Raw genomic sequence first — 23775 nt, 5'->3', positions numbered from 1 at the left:
GTTTCTTTGGCTAAAGGAAGACAAAGTGCCACTGGTAAATGTGTACACACACACACACACACACACACACACACACACGTACGCACGCACGCACACACACAAACACGCTTGCACACATACATACAAACACGTTTTAAATCCATTTCACTGAATATTTTGTATTTCTTGTAGTGTAGGCGTGACTGTTCAACAATGTGGGTGTGACTGAGTGTGGGTGTGCTTGTCTTGTCGTGTGGGTCTGACTGACACAGCTATCAGCTATCACGCACATAATCTGAACTATATCAAGCAAGCACTTCAATCTCTTGTGTAGTATATTTTTTGTGTGTGCAATCACTTCTCTTTGAATAAATATAAATGAAACAAAGGAATTGTACATGTAAATTCCTGAGCCATTAAACAAGACGAATCAAAGCATAAGATGACCCAATACATTGCAAATTGTTATAATAAAAAATGAACACACATATGTGAGAGAAAAACTTCAGCAATGCCTCATTGGGAGATGCACAAGAAAAACTAAAATCACAAAAGTTCTTTGATACAATAATTTAAGTTATTGAGACATCCCAGTGCACTAAGGGATTTATAGAGCAAATCGAGAAAATTCATTATTGAACGAAGCGCATAGCGCTGAGTTCAATAATTATTTTCGAGATTTGCTCTATAAATCCCTTAGTGCACTGGGATTGTTTCAATAACGATATTGTCAGTACCGCCAGAGAAAAAAGAAGATTCAAAACGCACACTTTGCTACGCGCATTTGGATAGGCGTAACTGTGTGGTCAGGTCATATACAGTAGGATCTACTTTTCTGTGGGCTGTCTGAAGTGTGTCGTGCGTTCGTCACACGCAAACTCTTGTTTTAATTTCTGTTGGTAAATTCCAGTGTAGCGTTAAGCTAAAAAGTGATGATCTTTCATAGAGACCTCATTTTAACTCGGAGAAAGGACTATGCTCTTAATTATACGCGATTCGAAACCTTCATCGAGCTTCGACAGACTTGACTGTGCAGAGTTTTGCCCCTTGCCAAGGTCGACGGAAAGCACATTTTCAAAATAAATGATTCTCGTGTGGTATCTTCACTCACCGGGGAGTCTGGTACTAAATATGAACGGTAAGAATGCTCTGAACCCTACACGTATTATATACCCATCGTTTTATCGTTCACATTTGCCCAACATGTTAATTTGCTGAACGGGATTTATGTCGTCTGCTAGTGCTACGCACTGCACTGAGTCTCATTTCAAAAACAAAAATTGCTCGTCTCGTTGCACTGAGTCTGCAAGCACGAGGCAGGCTGGTCTTATATATGACATATATGGTAAGAACGTTCTAAACCCTACACGTTTTCGATTCCGATTCTTCTTGCCTTGAAATAATAATTCGGAAACCATTCATTTACTGAACAGATGCAGTCGTATATCAGTGTAGTCTGCTAGCTACGCCGGCCGGTGCTGATCTAGCTGCTAGTCTACGTTATCGAAATAACACTTGTGTTTTCTGTTAGCTGCTGGGATTTGTATACTAACTCATCATTTGGTAATGTGGATAATAAGCTACATGCAACTAACATGGCATAATTATGAGAGGAATCTTCGCAAGTCGAAACTGAAAAATTAGACACAGCAGGTTCTATTTTTAGATTAGTGGCAACTGTAGGCGGCACAGGCGCATGCAATCTGTCAGAAAAAACCCATTTCTGCTTTTAATTAAAAAGCAGGAAATTTATGGTCATAATCATTGGTATTGTGGAGAATATAAGCTACATGTCATTAATTAATTCTGAGGATGAGAGTACAGTCTCGCTTTGGCAAAGGGTGTAAGAATACGCTCTGTGAAAAAGTTAGCGCACTCCAAGAGTGCGCTAACAGATTTAGCGCATCGCCATTAGCCAATCAACTGGTTCACATCAGTCATGTGACACCAGTACTTACTGACAATTAAACTTATTGTAGGTTGACATGCTGTTGGTCAATTATAATGAATGTTTTATGAAAGTTCTTGGTATACATCACCCCCCCACACACACACACACACACACACACACACACACACACACACACACACACACAAACACATTAAACTCCTGCCTATTTGCAGTCGTTGTTGAAACTGGCCATCCAACACGTGGATGTTCAAAAGCATATGTGGTAAAAAAAAAAAACCCACACATTTGTTCAGGCTGCATGCACTCATATTTGCTTGTTTGTTTGTTTGCTTAACGCCCAGCCGACCACGAGGGGCCATATCAGGGCGGTGCTGCCTTGACGTATAACGTGCGCCACACACAAGACAGAAGTCGCAGCACAGGCTTCGTGTTTCACCCAGTCACATTATTCTGACACCGGACCAACCAGTCCTAGCACTATATAACCCCATAATGCCAGACGCCAGGCGGAGCAGCCACTAGATTGCCAATTTTGAAGTCTTAGGTATGACCCGGCTGGGGTTCGAACCCACGACCTCCCGATCACGGGGCGGACGCCTTACCACTAGGCCAACCGATGCACTCATATCAGCATCAATTTTCTAGGCCATTTGCAAAACAATAGACGCTAACATTCCTTCAATATCCACCCTGGTAGTCAAAATACATTCAGAGAAAAAATTTATTGTTCATAATAATCTGTAAATTCTAATTCAATACTGAAACAGAATGCAGAAGTACTACTTTGCATATACATGTATATATAGTCTAAACTACTTTGCTTGCAAATAATGTTTCGTATAAATGACACAAAATTTAACATCTGCATCCATACGTACCATGGTTGGTCCCCATGCATACATCATGTACAACTTAGGGCTAGTATATTAATCATCTGGGATTGCTCACCATACAACAGAATGCACATATACCATCCATGCACATACCATTCATGTACATGCATGCAATCCATCATTATTGCAGATCACTGCTGACCACATACACACTCAAACTTTTGGACAATCCATTCAGCACCTTCTTGAGTGAAACTCTTTCTTTTCTTTTCTTTATTTGGTGTTTAACGTCGTTTTCAACCACGAAGGTTATATCGCGACGGGGAAAGGGGGGAGATGGATAGAGCCACTTGTCAATTGTTTCTTGTTCACAAAAGCACTAATCAAAAATTTGCTCCAGGGGCTTGCAACGTAGTACAATGTATTACCTTACTGGGAGAATGCAAGTTTCCAGTACAAAGGACTTAACATTTCTTACATACTGCTTGACTAAAATCTTTACAAAAATTGACTATATTCTATACAAGAAACACTTAACAAGGGTAAAAAGAGAAACAGAATCCGTTAGTCGCCTCTTACGACATGCTGGGGAGCATCGGGTAAATTCTTCCCCCTAACCCGCGGGGGGTTTGAGTGAAACTATTCTTTAAATCAAATCAAATAGTATCATCATAATACTTAATTACATGTAAAGTGCAAGCATAACATCAAATGGATGCTTCCTATAACATTTTGTCTTCACTAGTCCTGACTAAGAACTTCCCATTTATTCATACAATTTCATTCTTTAAATGTTTATGACATAAAGGAAGTTTGCAATACCAGTCATGTGCCAACAAAGTTTATTTATGTTATAAAATAAACTTCTGTTCAGTTGCAAGCTGTATACTGTCTCTGGCACTCTTTGTGTTTCTCCTATCTATATAGGCATGTTCAAGAATGTACACAACTAAAAAGTACTTTACAAATTAGTCATGCATACACCACCAAGGTTTATAACTGTTTACCATTATACATGTAACACAAAGTTCTGTTTAAATACAATATATTCTCTGACCCTATACGAGTTTTTTCTTTAACATCAACCCAAGAAGCTATTGACAACAAAAGAAGCTTTCAAAAACAAGTCATTAACTTATTAAACCCTTATTAAATAAAATTTTGTTCAAGTGCAAGTACTGACATGTATTGTCTTTGATCCTGTTTGTGTTAACCTACATTTCCCATCTCCAAATAATAAAGAAGGTGAAAAAGAAAGAAAAATTGCTTTGAAGAACAGACACGTGCCACCAACATTTGTTTCAACATTGTAGTGCAAATGATTGTAGTAAAATGAAAGAAAAAAAGAAGCTTTCAAACAGAGTTACTTTCAACTCCGGTATATTTTACAATTATAACAAATATTCTGCTTTGATACAATACATAACAATGTTCTCTGGCTTTGTTCTCTGTACGAGTTTTTTCCATGTGAATCCTACAAATCTTTATATTTATCAGCAGCTTGAACAAGACGAGATGTAGTGCCTGGCTCCACCGCACTGTGTCCGGAATCTGGGATGATGAAAAACTCTGCTTCTGGCCAGCGCTGAAACACGGAAAACTAACATTTAAGAGGCAGGACTCTGCATAGAATAAACCCATACATGTACATGCATGCATGCATACATGCATGCACAAACACACATGCATGCACGCACACACATGCACACACATGGTAGTTGATCCCCAAAAAATAAACCAAACTCGGTTTGCGCTGCGCGCTGAGAGCACGTATTGAAATATCTCATCGACCAGATTTTGTCCGGGGTGTCATAATTTTTTATCGAAATGTAACCATAAATTTATTGAAAATAGATGAATACCCGCTTCGCCGGGTAGCAAATAGAGCCGAATACCCGGCTTGAGTGGCGCACCGTACGCCGGCTTCGCCGGGTCCGAACCATGAACCCGTCAAGCTTAGGTCCCTCCCAGATTCGTGGAATGGGAACAGCACGAACATGACTCAGTGGCCATAATGCCATTCCTGCTCATATCATGTCGAGTCCCATACTTGTCGACGACGCCCTTAAGGTACCAGATCACAAACAGAACTGTGCAATACACAGGTGTTTTCTACAGACACACACAAACACACACACACAGAAGCCGTATATATTATCTATATGTATAAATATATAGAGATTAGATGACAGTGTATTTTTCGCGTGGCTAAAAATTGATTCGACCTTTGCACTTTTACAGTGAGGACAATTACGGGTACCAAGGAAAGCGTTCTGGACACTGCGTAGCGTAGCAAAGGAAGGGAGGTAAACGCTGAAAACATGGAGAAGATAAGGAAGAGTTATGCCGTAGTTGATCCCCCCCAAAAAAAACCAAAATCGGTTTGCGCTGCGCGCTGAGAGCACGTATTGAAATATCTCATCGACCAAATTTTATCCGGGGTGTATCTGAATATGGACACCAAATTTGAAGCAGATCCATCGAGAACTTTGGCCGTGCATGGCGAATACACACACACACGCACACACACAGACAGACAGACACAAGTCGTATATATATATAGAAGCATGCAGGAAAAATTCAAAAATTCATGCAGGCACACACATACACCCACGCACACACACTCACACAAGTGAGCATATGCCCCTCAAAGAGTATACAGTTACATGTATACATGTATATACAAAGCATGCAAAACAAAACCACAAATTCATGCGCAAACACACACACACACTCCTTCCCCCGCCCCCAACCACCATAAACAACAAGGAACACTTCACAAAGTCATTTAATTTAAGACCCACCTTATGTAAAAGCCAGGCAGTCTCCATCGGACAAACAATGTCATATCTTCCCTGGACAATGGTGGCAGGAATGTGGCGAATCTTGCCAACGTTATCCAACAGCTGCGTGTCTGATTCCATGAATCCACCATTGATGAAATAGTGACTGCAAGGTGAAAGGAATAATCACGACAGATAAAGTTTGCAACAGGAGGCGAAAAACAGCTAGCTTCTAGAGCTACACTGACATAAAAGGTACTACGGAGGAACCCCACTTTCAAAACCCCCTAATTTAAGACTCCAACCTTTTTACGAACTTGTTTTCTCAGACTTTCTGTTCATCTCCATTTTCATACTCAGATTTTTTATAGGTCTTAAAACAGGGGGGGGGTTGGTTCCACTGTATCATAATAAGACAAAACTGACCATTCTTTGCAACAGGAAAAGATAAAACAAAACTTTTTTTATATAAGGGAAGCCACTGGATAATTAACCGGTGAAAACTTATGACCTGATCATAACAAGAACAGAAAACTCGAGAAAGCAATGAGGATTTAATCTTATGTAACTTTGAAGGTCCATTAGCTAGCTGCTGTCTCTATTTTTTCAACTGAAGATCTGTCTGTAAGACCTAAAACATGTTTTTTAACAACAATTGCACCCTTTTCAGTGACCACCTGCAAAACGTGGACGTGGACACTCATTTTCGGTCCGAACTGTACTTTTCACGATGATTTTATTATTTTGGATGTAGTTTCTGAAAACTGGAAGTTCTCAAGTAAAAAGTCACAATCCACTGACCATTCAATTCGAGCAAACTGCAGAGACCACTTGTCACCCTCTGCTTTACTCAGGTAGTTGTCATCAATATAGAGACGCGAGGTCGCCATCTCCCAGCGTGACCACTGCTTAGCCGCTTCCAGACGCACCTTCTCGTCGTCTCCGGTCAAGCGACGGTAGTATGCCCCCATCATGTCTTTCTGTTCCGCCTGCACACAAAATGAGAGGGGAATTATGTATCTCACCACAGTGCACGGTGCCTTTCAGTACTGAGAAGTATTCATAAAAAGAGAACCTTAGCATGCACGTACGTACATACATGCACTCATGCATGCACGCACACACGCGCACGTACGCTTGCACTCACACACACACACACACACACATACACACACACAGGACATGTACCGCACAGCCAACCTTCATTGCGGAGACTGGAATTTTTATCTGACAAACGACAAGAACAGGGACACACACATATGCTCTCACAAGCACACACACACACGCACTTGCACACAGGACATGTAGCACACAGCCAACCTTCATTGCGGAGACTGGAATGTTCATCTGACAAACGAGAAGAACATGGACAAACACATATGCTCTCACAAACACACACTCACACACACACACACACACGCACGCACTGTGTAGTCTTTATTTAACAGAGACTTCAAATCCATTTTCATGTACATGTAGAAGATATGGTCGAAGATGGAATTAATTTTTATCACTACAAAAGTGAAAGCTGCAAATAAAAACAGAAGCATCATAATAATTTATATAAAACTCCAGCAATTTTTTCCAAAAACTTAAATATGGAAGAAGAAAAAGAAAAGGACGGAAATATTGAAAATAATTGAATGCTTTACAATTTAAATGCTTACTTACACGAGGTATAAAGTCCCTGTAGTCTTCAAAGTAGTCAGGGAACATCATACACGCTCCGCCTTTATCCTCATAAAACCACTCCAGCTCCTTCCTTTGAAAACAAAACATGCACATTCAGACTGAAAAGATCACTGGCAAATGTTAAACAAAATTAAATACAAAAAAAGCTAACAAACAAACAAACAAAAATGATGAAAGGAAAAAGAATCAAAAAGATCAGATCAGAGCAAAACAAATGCAGACAGACTTTCAGCTGCCTACAAAGCTCAGTTAATTCTCAGAACCACATGACAAATTGCTTGTACTGTTCTTTCTGTTCAAATCACAACAGTCTTAATAGACGATTTTCGAAAAATAACTTGTTCAGGATTTTCAGCAGTCTGGAAGTGTAAGAGCCCCTTTACCTTAGAAAAACTTACACAACATCCGGAGAATTTCTCACACTGCCGATCTAGCTGCTTTACTCCTGCGCTCAGGACATGGTCACGTGGGTAAGAGTTGAGGTCACGTGAGTGAAAACACACGTGCCTAGCGAAAACTTCCAGTGATCAGGAAACAAGCCTTTGGTGACGATTTGTTGCTCTGATGTTTATATTTTTGGAAGAAAATGGTATTATAATTAGCGCACGCTGCATAGCTTATCAGAAGCGTGGAACATACTCCGGATGTTGTGTAAAGCTTGTCCAAGGTAAAGGGGCTCTTACTCTTCCAGACCTCCGAAAACCCTGACAATTATTTTCAGAAAGCGTCTATTGTAATTACAAGACTTTTTGAGATTTTATAATATTTTTTAAAGGGGTACGTGGTCCACTGTCCAACTGAAAGCAGGGCTAATAGCTGATGCTACAATGCAAGCACCCAATATGTGAGAAACACAAAACACAGCTACTTTATAATATTTTTCAAAAGATTAACCACAGCAGTACTGTGCCAGTGTCTGATCTGGGTGTAAGACAGTGGTGCTCTCTTAACACAACACAATTCAAATATGACAGTCCCCAAACATTGGTACAGTGGTGGTGCTTGTCACCGGAGACTCCTCCCAGTGGGAGAACACCTCCAAAGAAAGGACACCCACTTTTGTCACACAGTCTGTAATTTGTAAACTGACTTAGAAGACACACACCTTAGTCAAGTACCTGTCATCAAAGGACACCTGTTTTGCAGGGGCAATTTACTCTTCTCCCAAGGCTGAACTTTCCAAATCCACTCTTTCTTTCTTTATTTGGTGTTTAACGTCGTTTTCAACCACGAAGGTTATATCGCGACAAGGGAAAGGGGGGAGATGGGATAGGGGAAAGGGGGAGATGGGATAGAGCCACTTGTTAAGTGTTTCTTGTTCACAAAAGCACTAATCAAAAAATTGCTCCAGGGGCTTGCAACGTACAGTAAAACCTGAGTCTAGCGGACCCTTATTGTAACGGCCACCTGCTACATACGGACAGTTTATCATGGCACGAACACGATTTCAACAATAACTAACCTTTAACGGGCGGACACCTGCCACTTACGGACGCGGACACGATTTTTCGGACCGTAGGAAGTGTAAACACTGTCACAAACGGACACAACGTACATAAAAACGCAACTTCGAAAACTCGACTGTTATGCAGACAGTGCTCGGCAGCGGTAGCCGTAGTACAAATGGTTGTTGATTGGTTGTCCTGTCCCTTTTCTGACCAATCAGTGACTTGTTTAGATGGAGACCCACTTTCGCTCACTCACTTTCGCTTCGCTCACTTTCGCTTTTCCGCATTGTGGATACAGTCACAACCAAAAGCAACAGTAGACTACTGTGTTTGAAAATGGAATCTCCAGCAGGAAAAAGAAAAGCGTTGACTTTAGAGCAGCGTGTCGCTGCCTTGAAAAAACTAGATAGCGGCCAATCATGCCGAGATGTGGCGAAGGAGATGGGATGTGGTAAAACGCAGATCGCGAGGATCAGATCGGAAAAAGAAGACGTGATGATCTCTCTCTCTTTGTAAGCAATCGTTCGAAGGAAACAATAGTTAACACAGCTAAATTTTTGGTCCATGCATTTATGCTGAGACTAGAAAAACTGAATGAAACAAGAGCTGGTCGAGACACACTGCGGAATTTCCCGTTGAATGACTGATGAAGAGTCAGCTATTTTTAGCTTTGTGACGTCCGACTTGCGTAAGTTTGAATGCACAGTGTGTGTAGGGAACGGGGTAGGTGTGTGTGTGGGGGGGATGTTGTTGTTGTTGTTGTTTGCTACATGTATCATTTGTTTACTCACATTTTCAGTGAGTCTCATGTTCAATCCAATAAATACATACTACAGGACTGACAAAAAGTGTCTTGTTCATTTTACGTGCTCTTTGTAAAATATTGCCCCGGCCCCTCCACCTGTGAAGAAGGGACACCTGTCTAATAGGGACACTATTACCATTCCCCAAGGGTGTCCGTTAGAGACAGGTTTTACTGTAGTACAATATATGACCTTACTGGGAGAATGCAAGTTTCCAGTACAAAGGACTAAACATTTCTTACATACTGCTTGACTAAAATCTTTACAAACATTGACTATATTCTATACAAGAACCACTTAACAAGGGTAATAAGTGAAGAATTTTATGGGTGAGAAAAGGAAAGTAAAAGGACTTTGGGGAGGCAGAAATAGAGAAGAAACAAGAAAAAGATCCTAATTAGGTTCACGGCATCGAGAGTGATGCGACCTTCTCTCAGAAGTTAGTAGAGAAGGCTCCCCCATCCACCACCCGGGGGACGCGCCTCTACGCCAATTAGGGGGCGCGAGGTTCCAAATCCACTCCTAGAGCCTCAAATTAATTGGTCAAAGTCTACTTCACAAAGCTTTGGCACTAAATTTTGGGTAAAAAGACTTCAGGAAGTCCACTTTGGGCTCAATGAAGGATAGCCTTACACCAACAGAGTAAAAGAAATGAAAAAGGAAGATTTCACCATGCGTGGTTATTTGCACATGTATGATATATGGCCTGCTTTTTTTTGTTGCGGCACCTGGTTTAGGAGTAGAACTGTTCTATCACGGATACTGTTGCACTTCTAACCTTCTGAGGTTGAAGATGCCACGTAGCACAAGAGCCTTGACCTTGTCAGGATGAGTCTCGGCATATGCCAGAGACAGCGTGGACCCCCAACTCCCGCCGAAGACCACCCAGCGATCCACCCCAAGGTGTTTCCTTAGTCGCTCCATGTCTTCCACACTGGCCCATGTGTTGTTTTCCTGTCACAGTTGCAGAACGTTTTTACAGTGGAACCCCCTTTTAAGACCTCAAAAAATCGGACAAAATCAGGTCTTATGAAGGAGGGAGTCCTACATTTGGAATAAATATACAGAGGTTACTAACAAAGTCTGAAAAAGGTCTTATAAAGGAAGAAGTCTTAAATTTGGGGGGTCTTAAAAGGGGGTTTCCACTGTAATATATATGTAGACTGTGAGGATCATATACATGAACTTGTATGTGTCGACCGTGTAACGTCAAACTCCGACTGTTGTGGATAGTATGAAATGTTGCTGTGTTGTTTGAGATTGGTTTCAGACAAGTGCGCCAGGTGCTTGCTTCCGTGTGTGTTTGTGTGTGTGTGTGTCTATAGCTGTCTCTTTATTTGTCTCACCGGTTGTCAAATGTCGGTTTGTGTCCGAGACTTGACACCAATGCGTGTGGTTGCCTATACATTTGACTTAAGGGGAGGGGCGTAGAGAAAAATAGTGTGAGCGTGAGTGTGCCTATTTTGTACATTATCTGAATGTAATGGTGCATCAATGCACTAGGAACAATGTGTAAAAAGGGGTTCTGTTGGAAGAATAAATTTACTGATTTTTCTCCCAAAAGTTTAAAACCCATAGTGTGTGAATGAACAAAGCTTGTACAATGGAACCCCCATTTTAAGACCCCCCCCCAAAAAAAAGAGAGAAAAAAGGGTCTTACAGAGGAGGGCCGGCGCGGACTCTTAAAATGGAGGTAAATTTAAAAATCAGAAAAAAAGCAGTCTTAACCCCTTGACTGCCTTATGACGGGTATACCCGTCATGCGCTTATGCAGCCGCAGCGCCTTAGGACGGGTTTACCCGTCTTCTCCGTTCCGGGATTTTCCAGAAATGCTACGTCACTGTTGACACACACATAGCAGCCAATGGCTTGGAAGGATACCTCATTCTCATGAATAAACATAAATGGTGACGCGGTTTTGCGTCTGAAGGCTATTTTCGGCCTTGGCGACAGGGTAGGGGAGAGAAATCTCGACTCGTCAAAATGGCTAACGGTGACAGTCGACCGGGCCCTAGTAGGGAAAAACAAAGCCGGACTGACGCTACAGGCGGTGCAAATGATTATGGATACTGACAGGGGAAGGGGGAGATCTTCTTTCGGACGATTCGTTGGAAACAGGTAGATGACGGTGATAATAATCCTTTCTTGGAGCAAGCAAAACAGCCACCTGTGTTTGATCCACAGGCACCGGAAGATGTGCCGGACTGATTTTTCAAGAGTTCATATTTAAACATCATTATAAGCCAAACTAATTATTATTTCCATGATTAGACACTAAAAACAGATTCTTGGTTCAATTTCCTTTAAAAATAACATCTACTATATAATACTGGTAGGATTTTCGGTGGTTTTTCGATTCCTGTGACCAAACCGCGCGGATTTGTGCCTTCTCCTTCGGTTGCTATGCCAACGTGACCCAGGAAATCGATTCCGCTAGGTCCCGACTTCCAATTTTGTCCACGAACAAAGTTTGAAGAGGTTTGTCTCGCAAATTTGAGCAGACAACAGTGAACTTTGACCTGAACTTTGACATCGCGGCGAAAGAGATCTGTGATTGGTTCTTCTTCTAAACACTACATTAAACACTACGCGACCGCACCTCAGACGAACCTAGCTGTGTGTTTTATTTCTCTACCCCAGACGAACCTAAAATAATAAGAAGATAGATAGATCTGTTTATCTGTTAATGGAACTCCAAAATATTCCATAGATTTGTTTACTTAATTTTTAAAAGATAAGTTCGAAACATTATCACCTGATAAGTCGCCGTATAACCTTATAGGTTCCAGCGACTAAATATTTTCCCCCGGTTCAACCATAGACATGTACGTCATCATGATCTCCCCTTAATTTGACCGTTATTTTGGCTGTCTTAGTGAAATGGTAAGATATATCTCTATGTTTTTTACATGTAAGTGTTCGGAAAAAATACAGTTATAGCAGCTATGTACAAAAATAAGCAGCATATGCTCTTTTCGCCAAAGTAAAGTCCTTTTTTCTTCTGGTTTCTTATATGTGTCACAGCACACCGCAAGCTTTTAGGCGAATAGCAAGTGAGTGGTATATATATATCATCAATTTTATAGTAGATAACGGTGTAAATTACTTACCATGTTCATGTCCGTTATACGTTTTCCATATTCCATATGTGTCATTTAATTGTGTATTGCTTGATGCCATGTATGTGTGTGTTTGTGTACATGACTTTAATTAAGCATGGATGGATGTGTGCACTCGATTGTGTGTGTGAACCATGTATATATTTTCTGTTGTCAATTACATATGTTATACTATGCGTTTGAATCATTAAGTATTTTAGACGTCATACTTTTTTTCGTATCTTCACGATGGCTTTTTACCCGTTTAAATTTTAATGCTTCCAACTTTCAAAGCGCTGCACGGCTGGGAAGAGATGCGCACTTTTATCACTGTTGTTCATGTAGACGTAATCATGGATTCATGCAAACGTCATACCTGCTGTATTTTATTTTGTTTGTTTGTATAGTCGCGTGCGGTCGCGCAGTCTTTTTGGTCAGTTCCGATTACCTCCCATTGATGCGAAAACCTATATGACTGTTTTTTGTTATTTTTCTCTCTGTTAATTCACCAGTGGCTATGTAACATGTGTTATACCTTATAGGTTCCAGCGACTAAATATTTTCCCCCGGTGCAACCATAGACATGTACGTCATCATGATCTCCCCTTAATTTGACCGTTATTTTGGCTGTCTTAGTGAAATGGTAAGATATATCTCTATGTTTTTTACGTGTAAGTGTTCGGAAAAAATACAGTTATAGCAGCTATGTACAAAAATAAGCAGCATATGCTCTTTTCGCCAAAGTAAAGTCCTTTTTTCTTCTGGTTTCTTATATGTGTCACAGCACACCGCAAGCTTTTAGGCGAATAGCAAGTGAGTGGTATATATATATCATCAATTTTATAGTAGGTAACGGTGTAAATTACTTGCCATGTTCATGTCCATTATACGTTTTCCATATTCCATATGTGTCATTTAATTGTGTGTTGCTTGATGCCATGTATGTATGTGTGTGTGTACATGACTTTAATTAAGCATGGATGGATGTGTGCACTCGATTGTGTGTGTGAACCATGTATATATTTTCTGTTGACAATGTTGTCAATTACATATGTTATACTATGCGTTTGAATCATTAAGTATTTTAGACGTCATACTTTTTTTCGTATCTTCACGATGGCTTTTTACCCGTTTAAATTTTAATGCTTCCAACTTTCAAAGCGCTGCACGGCTGGGAAGAGATGCGCACTTTTATCACTGTTGTTCATGTAGACGTAATCATGGATTCATGCAAACGTCATACCTGCTGTATTTTATTTTGTTTGTTTGTATAGTCGCGTGCGGTCGCGCAGTCTTTTTGGTCAGTTCCGATTACCTCCCATTGATGCGAAAACCTATATGACTGTTTTTTGTTATTTTTCTCTCTGTTAATTCACCAGTGGCTATGTAACATGTGTTACAGAATTGCACCGGTGTAAGGGTTAACATTTTATTTTTCACCAAGAGAATATAATTCATTATATGCGGGATAATGTGCGGGGGGGGGGGGGGGGGGGGGGGGGGAGGGGTGCAAACAACATTTTCACAAGCACATAACCAACAAAATGACATCGCATGCGCAGCACACAAAGTGCGTAGCACGGGTACCACTAGTAGGTTTTACTTACCTACCTACTGCCAGTTTGGAGCTAGAATTTTTTGTGAATTATTACACCCCGAACTCCAATATTCCCTGGCAGTCAGGAATGCACATACGCAAGTTTTGATTGGCAGCGAAAGGGTTAAAAGGGGAGTCTTAAATTGGGGGGTCTAGCGAACGACGAAGAAGAAGAAGAAAATTGGGGGGTCTTAAAATGGTGGTTCCACTATAGCTTACCTTGAGCTCAGCTGCAGGAGTGGACTCCCCTGAGCCCCTCTGGTCAAAGAGAATAATGCGGTAAGCAGCAGGGTCAAAATAGCGACTGTCACGCACAGATGTCCCTCCACCGGGGCCTCCATGGCTGCAATTGTTCCACACAGTTGAAAGAAAGGCATGCATGTTATCTGAAATTCGGTTTGGTTTGGTTTGACTTGTACACTGGAACTTGTGTTTTAAGACTTTGTTAATTGACCATTTTCTCTCTGAGATTTACACCTCAAAAAGTTCTTGAAATAATCTCCCTACACCTCAAAAAGTTCTTGAAATAATCTCCCTTAGTTGACACTAAGAGGACGATCTGTTCAACCTAAATTTACAGTTTTTTGTTTGTTTGTTTGTTTGTTTGTTGTTGCTTTTTTTTTGGGGGGGGGGAGGTGGAGTCTTTAATTAAAACATACTCACAACTGTGTAAGTGACTAGAACTGGCCTTCAGGCTTAATTAAGTGTCTGTTTCCTTTGCAGACATTGCAGTCTTCCTGCGATAACTCGAATTTACTGTTGATACATGTATTACAGCCATGTTTCAAGATGGCCAATGAACATTCTGCTCTGCCAGAAAAAAGCAACTCATGCATAGCCATAGTGTCGGACCTGACAGGGGTCTATGATTTGTGAAAGAAATAACATCAACCTCAGCTACTAGTACTAGTACTAGGGACAGTATTAAGTATTCTACAGTACAACAAACGTTTAAATGGATTGGGTCGATACGTGTACTCTGTATACAGGCATGTCCAAAAAGTATTTTCAGATGGAAACAGAGAATGCATGCTGCACGCGCATTGGAGACTGATTGAGCTTCCCGGACTGGTTCTGGTTGTGTTTTGCTGGCTTCCCTTTTGTGAAAACATGCATTGCACAGGCTAAAAACTCCAGTAAAAAAAATAATAAAATAAATAAAAAGCTCCAGTAATAACTCACACGAAGACAACAGGGTTGCCGCTGCTGATTCCATACTGCCAGTATTTCAGGGTGTGGATGTCAGACACTTTGAGAGTCCCTGAATCATAAGCCTCCTTCTCTGGGTACTGTGCACGCAGCTCAGCCTTTTCTTCGGCCATTGTTCCTGTCATCAAACAGAGAATTGCATGACTCTTTCTTTTTTTTGCAGTAAAAAGCGTACTAGTACTAGTAGTCTAATGTTTACCATGTGTACTACCTTTGCCAGCAGAATTATTTCTTATGTCACACTGCATGTGTTCAAAAATGGTAATCAGAAAGTGTGTTCAAAAGTGGAACACTTCAGCTTAGAGGGTGCGTAGGATAATTAACCTCATTAATTAAGCTGGCATATGAACTGTCGCGAAAGTGTTTGCATTACTGTATCTATCTGCCTCAGTTTTAATTCCTTTGCTGAGGACATGCTGAAGCTTAATGTGACACTGACACATGCATGCAACAGCTGGTTACATATATGAAAATATAAGGACCTATATATATAATTTATGTGTTGATAAAGATCACACACACACACACACACACACACACACTGCACACACACACACACACAAAGTATATATGTGCCACACCCATATACACGAAGTATGTCATTGTGACACACACACACACTGACACACACACATGCACACACACACACACACACATGCATACACACACACACACACCCACATGCACACACACACACACATGCACACACCCACACACATGCACACATACACCCGCACACACACACACACACACACATACACGAATATATTCGCAACTGATTAATTAATCCCGTTCTCAGTCTTCTCACTCTCACCGTCTCAGTTTCTGCAACTCGAAAAGCGAAAGTGAAAGTTATACATTTTTGAAAGCAAAACCGCAACTGCCGCACACAAGTTTTGCACTGCGCTTGCTTTTTCGTTAGTCGAGAGTCACACCTACCTGATCTCGAGACGTCACCAATATACGACAGCAGGTCAAAGATTTATCTCCTGCCTCCTAAATGCCCCACTTTCCTCGTGGCCCTTGTCAAACCCTCACGCAAAATCTACTGGTGTTTGTCTCCCTTTGTTTTCACCTTATCTGAACTCATTTTCACGTCTATTAAGACTACCGTGCCACACTTGCGTCACGGATTTGATCAGGAACGCCCTAATTAAATGTAGAAGTTATTTGCATTTTTATGGGTGGCATGTTTTTTTAATTGGGGGGGGGGGGGGGGGGTTCACCCTGCAAGTCATTGTTCTCAGTCACACTGGCTGCTGGTTTCTCTTGACTCGAAGTTATTGAGTTTACTTATTCTCGTCAGTCACAGTGCATGTTTGCTGACTCAATATTTTCAAAACTTACAAAGAAGTGATATACATTCACAACAAAATCATGTTCAGCTTCGTACTGCTGAATACCTGACAGATCAAGCCTACTGACATAAAAGCCTGATATTCAGTTTGGCACTAAGCCGCCCGCGGCTGGCGTCCGCAATTATTTGGAAAAAGGAAATGATCCTGCATTCAAAAGCTTAGCTTTGATTTTTCGTGTCAGCAGTTAGGACCGCACTAAATGTAGAGATATGTGACTGACGCAGGAAGCTTTAAAAAAATAAAATAAAGCAAAAGATGACACATTGTGTATTAGAAACATTAAGGTAGGCTTTGGAGACGTTGATTATCTATTTGACGAATGACAACATATACACACATATCTATGACGGCTTACCAGCGCCAAAACCACATCATTAAAATGTTCACGTGCAAATTACTTTTTTGATGTGCTTAAACCTCTTGCTACCCCAACCTCAACCACAACTACAACTGAAACAAATTTACCTGGTCCCTACATTAATCTAAAGGTTTGTGGAACTAAAGTGAAATCTGTGATAAAACAAACATGCTGAGCGGCACAGTAAAATACTGTAAAAACCAAAGACAAAAAACTGAGGACAAAGCTGCCTTTAATTATACTGCATCAATTGTGACACGCAGCATGGAAGCAACGAACACCATGAGTAACACAACGTAACTGCATGTAGAAAAGACTGTACACAATTAATAGTGTCAGTATTACATACACGAGTATTTATTTATCCATAACATGAGAATAAGTAAACAAACGTAGAGCGGCAAGCTGCAGGGTATCTTAAACACTGACTTCTCGGGGAAGGGTTCAATCGTACCTCACGAACATGTATGCCCCACACAAAACTATGTGGAAATACTGACGTCGTTCGCCAACGATACACGCACTTCCTGCTCTAATGTATGTCAAGGACATAAACACGACGGAGTGGCTCGGTGACCGACTTGTCGGTTACGGAGTCCCCAAGTTTGGGAACCGACAGTCACCAATAGCTCTCAAAATAGACTTGAGCATGGCACAGTTAGTGCTCCGAAAAATGAATCGTTAGGGCGAGGCTTCGAGACCTGCCAACGCTGCTTTTTACATTTAGTCAAGTTTTGACTAAATGTTTTAACATAGAGGGGGAATCGAGACGAGGGTCCCCAATAAACATGCCAGAACTGGGCCACTGCTGGCTTTTTGCTGGCAAGTTTGGTAAAGCTGGCCATAAAAAAAACAACACTGGGCCAATTATGGTTTGCCAACAAAGGCCCAGTTATGGCTTGCCATCACTGGCCCATCTCTGGCATTCCAGTAATATTGTCGGCCAGTAAAATGCCTTAATTGGCCCACTGTTGGCACGCCATTGATGGCCCAGTGCTTGTTTGCCAGCATTGGGCCATAGGTGGCGATTTGCTGGCAATTATAGGTGGGTTTTTGCTGGCACGCCAGCAGTGGGCCAATGCTGGATTATTGCTGGCAAGAAGATCTGCGACAGCACAGCGGTATGACTTTCTCACTTGGAGTGACGTAATGTACAAACAAATGTCGAAATATCTTGACGTCACTCGTGATGATGACGCATTGTCAACTAAATCCGGCCCGCGGTGGTTCTGCAGATGTCCGGTTATTTGTTTTGCATTCAACTTCAAGGAATTTCCAAAGCACCTTCTTCGATTTCAGTACGCGTCCGATCTCCTCCGGCTAGAAGCAAGCGTGGTGAGTTTCACAAACAGTTGTGTGAGCAGGTCGTCGCAACGGCGTTAGATCTAGTATCTTCTTGTTCTTTTCCTCCGTTGTCGGTCTTTTTTTCAACTTTCTTCTGCTGGACGTTTGAGTCAGTTCGCAAAATATAATAGACTTTAAGAAGTCGTCCTCTCTGTAAGAAAGAATCTGCGCGCGCGCGCGCGCGCGCGTGTGTGTGTGTGTGTGTGTGTGTGTGTGTGTGTGTGTGTGTGTGTGTGTGTGTGCGCCCGCGCGCGCGGTTGTGTGTGTGTGTGTGTATGTGTGTGTGCGCCCGCGCGCGCGGTTGTGTGTGTGTGTGTGTGTGTGTGTGTGTGTGTGTGTGTGTGTGCCTTTTTCCTTTCTTTGTGTGATTGAGTTTGTTTTGTCTCTGTCAAAAGAAAAGCACCATAGGCATTACCATAAGCTTACTTGTAACCAAACAAATTGCATCTTGTGAATGTTGACATTGAGTATGTGTCTATTCACTCCAGGACAAAGATTTGTGCAAGTGTCTGACTGCCCAACTGGATAAGATGCAGCTCGCCTGGGTCTCAGTTCCTGAGAGAAACGCAAGAGAGCTGTCCGAGACAACGTAAGCTTCGCAGGTTAGATCAAAATACATATTCCTGTTGACCCCTTACTTCTGCTTGGCATTTTAGTCAGTTCAGAAAATATGATAGATTACAAGAAGTCGTCCTCTCTGTGAGAATGCCTCTGTGTGTGTGTGTGTGTGTGTGTGTGTGTGTGTGTGTGTGCGCGCGTGTGTGTGTGTGAGCGCGCGCGCGTGCGTGCGTGCGTGTGCTGTTTGCTTGCATGCCTGCGTGTATGCTTGCGTTTGTTTGGTTGTTTGGTTGTGTGTGTGTGTGTGTGTGTGTGTGTGTGTGTGTGTGTGTGTGTATGTGTGTGTGTGTGTGATATGGAATAATGAATTAAAACCAACAAAACACGTTTGCTTTCATGTTTCAAGAGGTGAACGGCAGGAGGACTTGAGAGTTTCAATGGCTTACCGTAGGCTACGACGTCAGGACAAAGAAAAGAAGCGTTATCTCAACGTTGCGGATGCGAACAGAGAAATGACAGAATCAAGACAATCCTACGGAGGTTTACTGGGAAGTGAACAAGAAACATTCCTGCCTTTGGTCATCATGTCTCGAGTGTGAAATTTAGAACGCTGTACAAATAAAATAAAACAGTGAGCAACTGAAAACAAAGCGTACGTTTCTGTAATGTTTCGGTAATGAGTCGTTGCTGTTTGGAAGCTTTACATTTGTTTTGTTTTTAATATATATTACTGTATTGTTGTTGTGCCCGCTATAACTGCGTTGATGACGATATTCTGTCAAAACCACTGCCTTTACTTGCCAGATAAGTTACACGACAAATGTGATTAGTATTTCAATTGCATTTTACTGATGAATTTGATAATTACGCATATGCATATTGCTAATGTACAGCTTGACAGCATTGCCCTTTGCTTTATTTGCGCACGTCTTGCCGCCAGCATGGGTTGAAAAGTCCATTGATGTGCTGTGTTTTGTTATTGTTATTACATTCACAGTAAAAAATGACAAAACAAAGCATATTTATAGACTTCTAACAACCATCTATGGGCTAACAAGACTGTGCAGATCGAGTACATGAATAGAGCCGTCATTCTATGCGAATCAGTGGTATTGGTATATTTCCTGCAACTTATTGGCATTTTGCTGGCAATGGTAAAGACAGAAATATGGCATTTTGCCGGGCCACAACTGGCCCGGTAATTTCAGCAGGTAAAGGGCCATTAACGGAAAATATATGGAAAAAAGTTTTTTTTATATGGAACTAAAAACCTGCAAAATGCTGGCGAAATGCTGGCAAAATGCTGGGTTTTTGATGGCAAGCCATCAATAAGCCATCAAATAAATGATGGGTTTTTGCTGGCAAAATTCTGGCAAAATGATGGCAAGCCATCAAAAAGCCATCAAATAAATGATGGGTTTTTGCTGGCAAAATTCTGGCAAAATTCTGGCAAAATGATGGCAAGCCATCAAAAAGCCATCAAATAAATGATGGGTTTTTGCTGGAAAATTGCTGGCAAATTGCTGGCAAAATGATGGCAAGCCATCAAAAAGCCAGCAAATAAATGATGGGTTTTTGCTGGCAAAGTGCTGGCTTGCCAGTGATGGCCCATCAATTTGCCAATGTGCATACGGGTAATATGCCAGCATTGGGCCATAAGTGGGCCTTTGATGGCAGTAGTTCTGGCAACTGGCATTGCCATCAAAACGCCAGCAGTGGCCCAGTTCTGGCATGTTTATTGGTGGTGTATGTGTGTGTGTCTGAGTCTGTGTGTGTGTGTGTGTGTGTAGAGCGATTCAGACTAAACTACTGGACCGGGCCGATCTTTATGACATTTGACATGAGAGTTCCTGGGAATGATATCCCCGGACGTTTTTTTCTTCTTCGATAAATGTCTTTGATCACGTCATATCCGGCTTTTTGTAAAAGTTGAGGCGGCACTGTCACACCCTCATTTTTCAATAAAATTGATTGAAATTTTGGCAAAGCAATCTTCGACGAAGGACGGACTTTGGTATTGCATTTCAGCTTGGTGGCTTAAAAACTAATGAATGATTTTGGTCATTAAAAATCGTGAACTTGTCATGAAAAATTTTTTTTTAAACGATCCAAAAACAATTTCATCTTATTTGTCGTCATTTTCTGATTCCAAAAACATATATACATAACGTTATATTTGGATTACAATCAAGCTCTGAAAATTAAAAATATGAAAATTATGATTAAAATTAATTGTCCGAAATCGATTTAAAAACAATTTCATCTTATTCCTTGTCGGTCCCTGATTCCAAAAACATATACATATGATATGTTTGGATTCAAAACAAAGTCAGTACGCTAAAAATAATAGAGATACACAAAAGCGTGTTATGCTACTCAGCGCGACCATTACCGCACTATTCTGGCTTGTCGATTTCACTGCCTTTGCCACGAGCGGTGGACTGACGAAACTACGAGTATGCGGTCTTGGTGAAAAAATGCAGTGCGTTCAGTTTCATTCTGTGAGTTCGACAGCTTGACTAAATGTTGTTATTTCGCCTTACGCGACTTGTTCTTCTTTTTATATTTAGTCAAGTTTTGACTAAATATTTTAACATCGAGGGGGAATCGAAACGAGGGTCGTGGTGTATGTGCGTGTGTGTGTGTGTCTGTGTGTGTGTGTGTGTAGAGCGATTCAGACTAAACTACTGGACCGATCTTTATGAAATTTGACATGAGAGTTCCTGGGTATGAAATCCCCGAACGTTTTTTTCCTTTTTTTGATAAATGTCTTTGATGACGTCATATCCGGCTTTTCGTGAAAGTTGAGGCGGCACTGTCACGCCCTCATTTTTCAACCAAATTGGTTGAAATTTTGGTCAAGTAATCTTCGACGAAGCCCGGGGTTCGGTATTGCATTTCAGCTTGGTGGCTTAAAAATTAATTAATGACTTTGGTCATTAAAAATCTGAAAATTGTAAAAAAAAATAAAAATTTATAAAACGATCCAAATTTACGTTTATCTTATTCTCCATCATTTGCTGATTCCAAAAACATATAAATATGTTATATTCGGATTAAAAACAAGCTCTGAAAATTAAATATATAAAAATTATTATCAAAATTAAATTGTCCAAATCAATTTAAAAACACGTTCATCTTATTCCTTGTCGGTTCCTGATTCCAAAAACATATAGATATGATATGTTTGGATTAAAAACACGCTCAGAAAGTTAAAACAAAGAGAGGTACAGAAAAGCGTGCTATCCTTCTTAGCGCAACTACTACCCCGCTCTTCTTGTCAATTTCACTGCCTTTGCCATGAGCGGTGGCCTGACGATGCTACGAGTAAAATGGCATTGCGTTTCATTCTGTGAGTTCGACAGCTACTTGACTAAATATTGTATTTTCGCCTTACGCGACTTGTTTTCCCTTTTTAACTCTCCTTTTTACATTTAGTCAAGTTTTGACTAAATGTTTTAACGTAGAGGGGGGAATCGAGACGAGGGTCGTGGTGTATGTGTGTGTGTCTGTGTGTGTGTGTGTGGGCGGGGATATAGCTCAGTTGGTAGCGCGCTGGATTTGTATTCAGTTGGCCGCTGTCAGCGTGAGTTCGATCCCAGGTTCGGCGGAAATTTATTTCACAGAGTCAACTTTGTGTGCAGACTCTCTTCGGTGTCCGAACCCTCCCCCCGTGTACACTACATTGGGTGTGCACGTTAAAGATCCCACGATTGACAAAAGGGTCTTTCCTGGCAAAATTGCTTAGGCACAGTTAATAATTGTCTACCATACCCGTGTGACTTGGAATAATAGGCCGTGAAAGGTAAATATGCGCCGAAATGGCTGCAATCTACTGGCCGTATAAAATTTCATCTCACACGGCATCACTGCAGAGCGCCTAGAACTGAACCCACGGAATATGCGCGATATAAGCCTCATTGATTGATTGATTGATTGATTGTGTGTGTGTGTGTGTGTGTGTGTGTGTGTGTGTGTGTGTGTGTGTGTGTAGAGCGATTCAGACTAAACTACTGGACCGATCTTTATGAAATTTCCTGGGAATGCTATCCCCGGACTTGTTGAAAAAATTGTTTTGGATAAATACCTTTGATGACATCATATCCGGCTTTTTTTTGTAAAAGTTGAGGCGGCACTGTCACACCCTCATTTTTCAATCAAATTGATTGAAATTTTGGCAAAGCAATCTTCGACAAAGGCCGGACTTTGGTATTGCATTTCAGCTTGGTGGCTTAAAAACTAATGAATGATTTTTTGTCATTAAAAATCGAAAACTTGTAATTAAAATTACTTTTTTATTAAACGATCCAAAAACAATTTCATCTTATTCTTCGTAATGTTTTTATTCCAAAAACATATACATAAGTTATATTTGGATTACAAACAAGTTCTGAAAATTAAAAATATGAAAATTATGATTAAAATTAATTGTCCGAAATCGATTTAAAAACAATTTCATCTTATTCCTTGTCGGTCCCTGATTCGAAAAACATATAGATATGATATGTTTGAATTAAAAACAAACTCAGTAAGCTAACAAGTCGCGTAAGGCGAAAATACAACATTTAGTCAAGTAGCTGTCGAACTCACAGAATGAAACTGAACGCAATGCAACGCAGCAAGACCGTATACTCGTAGCATCGTCAGTCCACCGCGCACGGCAAAGGCAGTGAAATTGACAAGAAGAGCGGGGTAGTACTTGCGCTGAGAAGGATAGCACGCTTTTCTGTACCTCTCTTCGTTTTAACTTTCTGAGCGTGTTTTTAATCCAAACATATCATATCTATATGTTTTTGGAATCAG

At 41.0% G+C, this 23775-nt stretch overlaps 1 protein-coding gene across 2 annotated transcripts; it reads right to left on the bottom strand.

The window, feature by feature from the left end:
• Nucleotides 1-142: 142 nt before the first annotated feature.
• LOC138981489 (probable proline iminopeptidase) lies at nt 143-16412 on the bottom strand. 2 transcript variants are annotated; one of them, XM_070354426.1, is made up of 8 exons: nt 16294-16412; nt 15328-15472; nt 14365-14488; nt 10229-10404; nt 7179-7269; nt 6309-6496; nt 5529-5673; nt 143-4309 (listed from the first exon to the last, which is right to left on the bottom strand). In XM_070354426.1, the coding sequence occupies exons 2-8, from the start codon at nt 15465-15467 to the stop codon at nt 4199-4201; spliced, it is 975 nt and encodes a 324-aa protein (XP_070210527.1). In that variant the 5' UTR covers nt 15468-15472; nt 16294-16412; the 3' UTR covers nt 143-4198. The 2 variants fall into 2 exon arrangements, with proteins under 2 accessions (XP_070210527.1, XP_070210528.1); XM_070354427.1 differs by lacking the exon at nt 16294-16412 and adding an exon at nt 15679-15699.
• Between the last annotated feature and the right edge of the window lie 7363 nt (nt 16413-23775).

This window comes from Littorina saxatilis, linkage group LG12 (assembly GCF_037325665.1).
Source record: "Littorina saxatilis isolate snail1 linkage group LG12, US_GU_Lsax_2.0, whole genome shotgun sequence".
NCBI lineage: Eukaryota > Metazoa > Mollusca > Gastropoda > Littorinimorpha > Littorinidae > Littorina > Littorina saxatilis.
The sequence above is the reverse complement of the archived record's forward strand: the minus strand, read 5'-3'. Positions and strand labels throughout refer to the sequence as shown.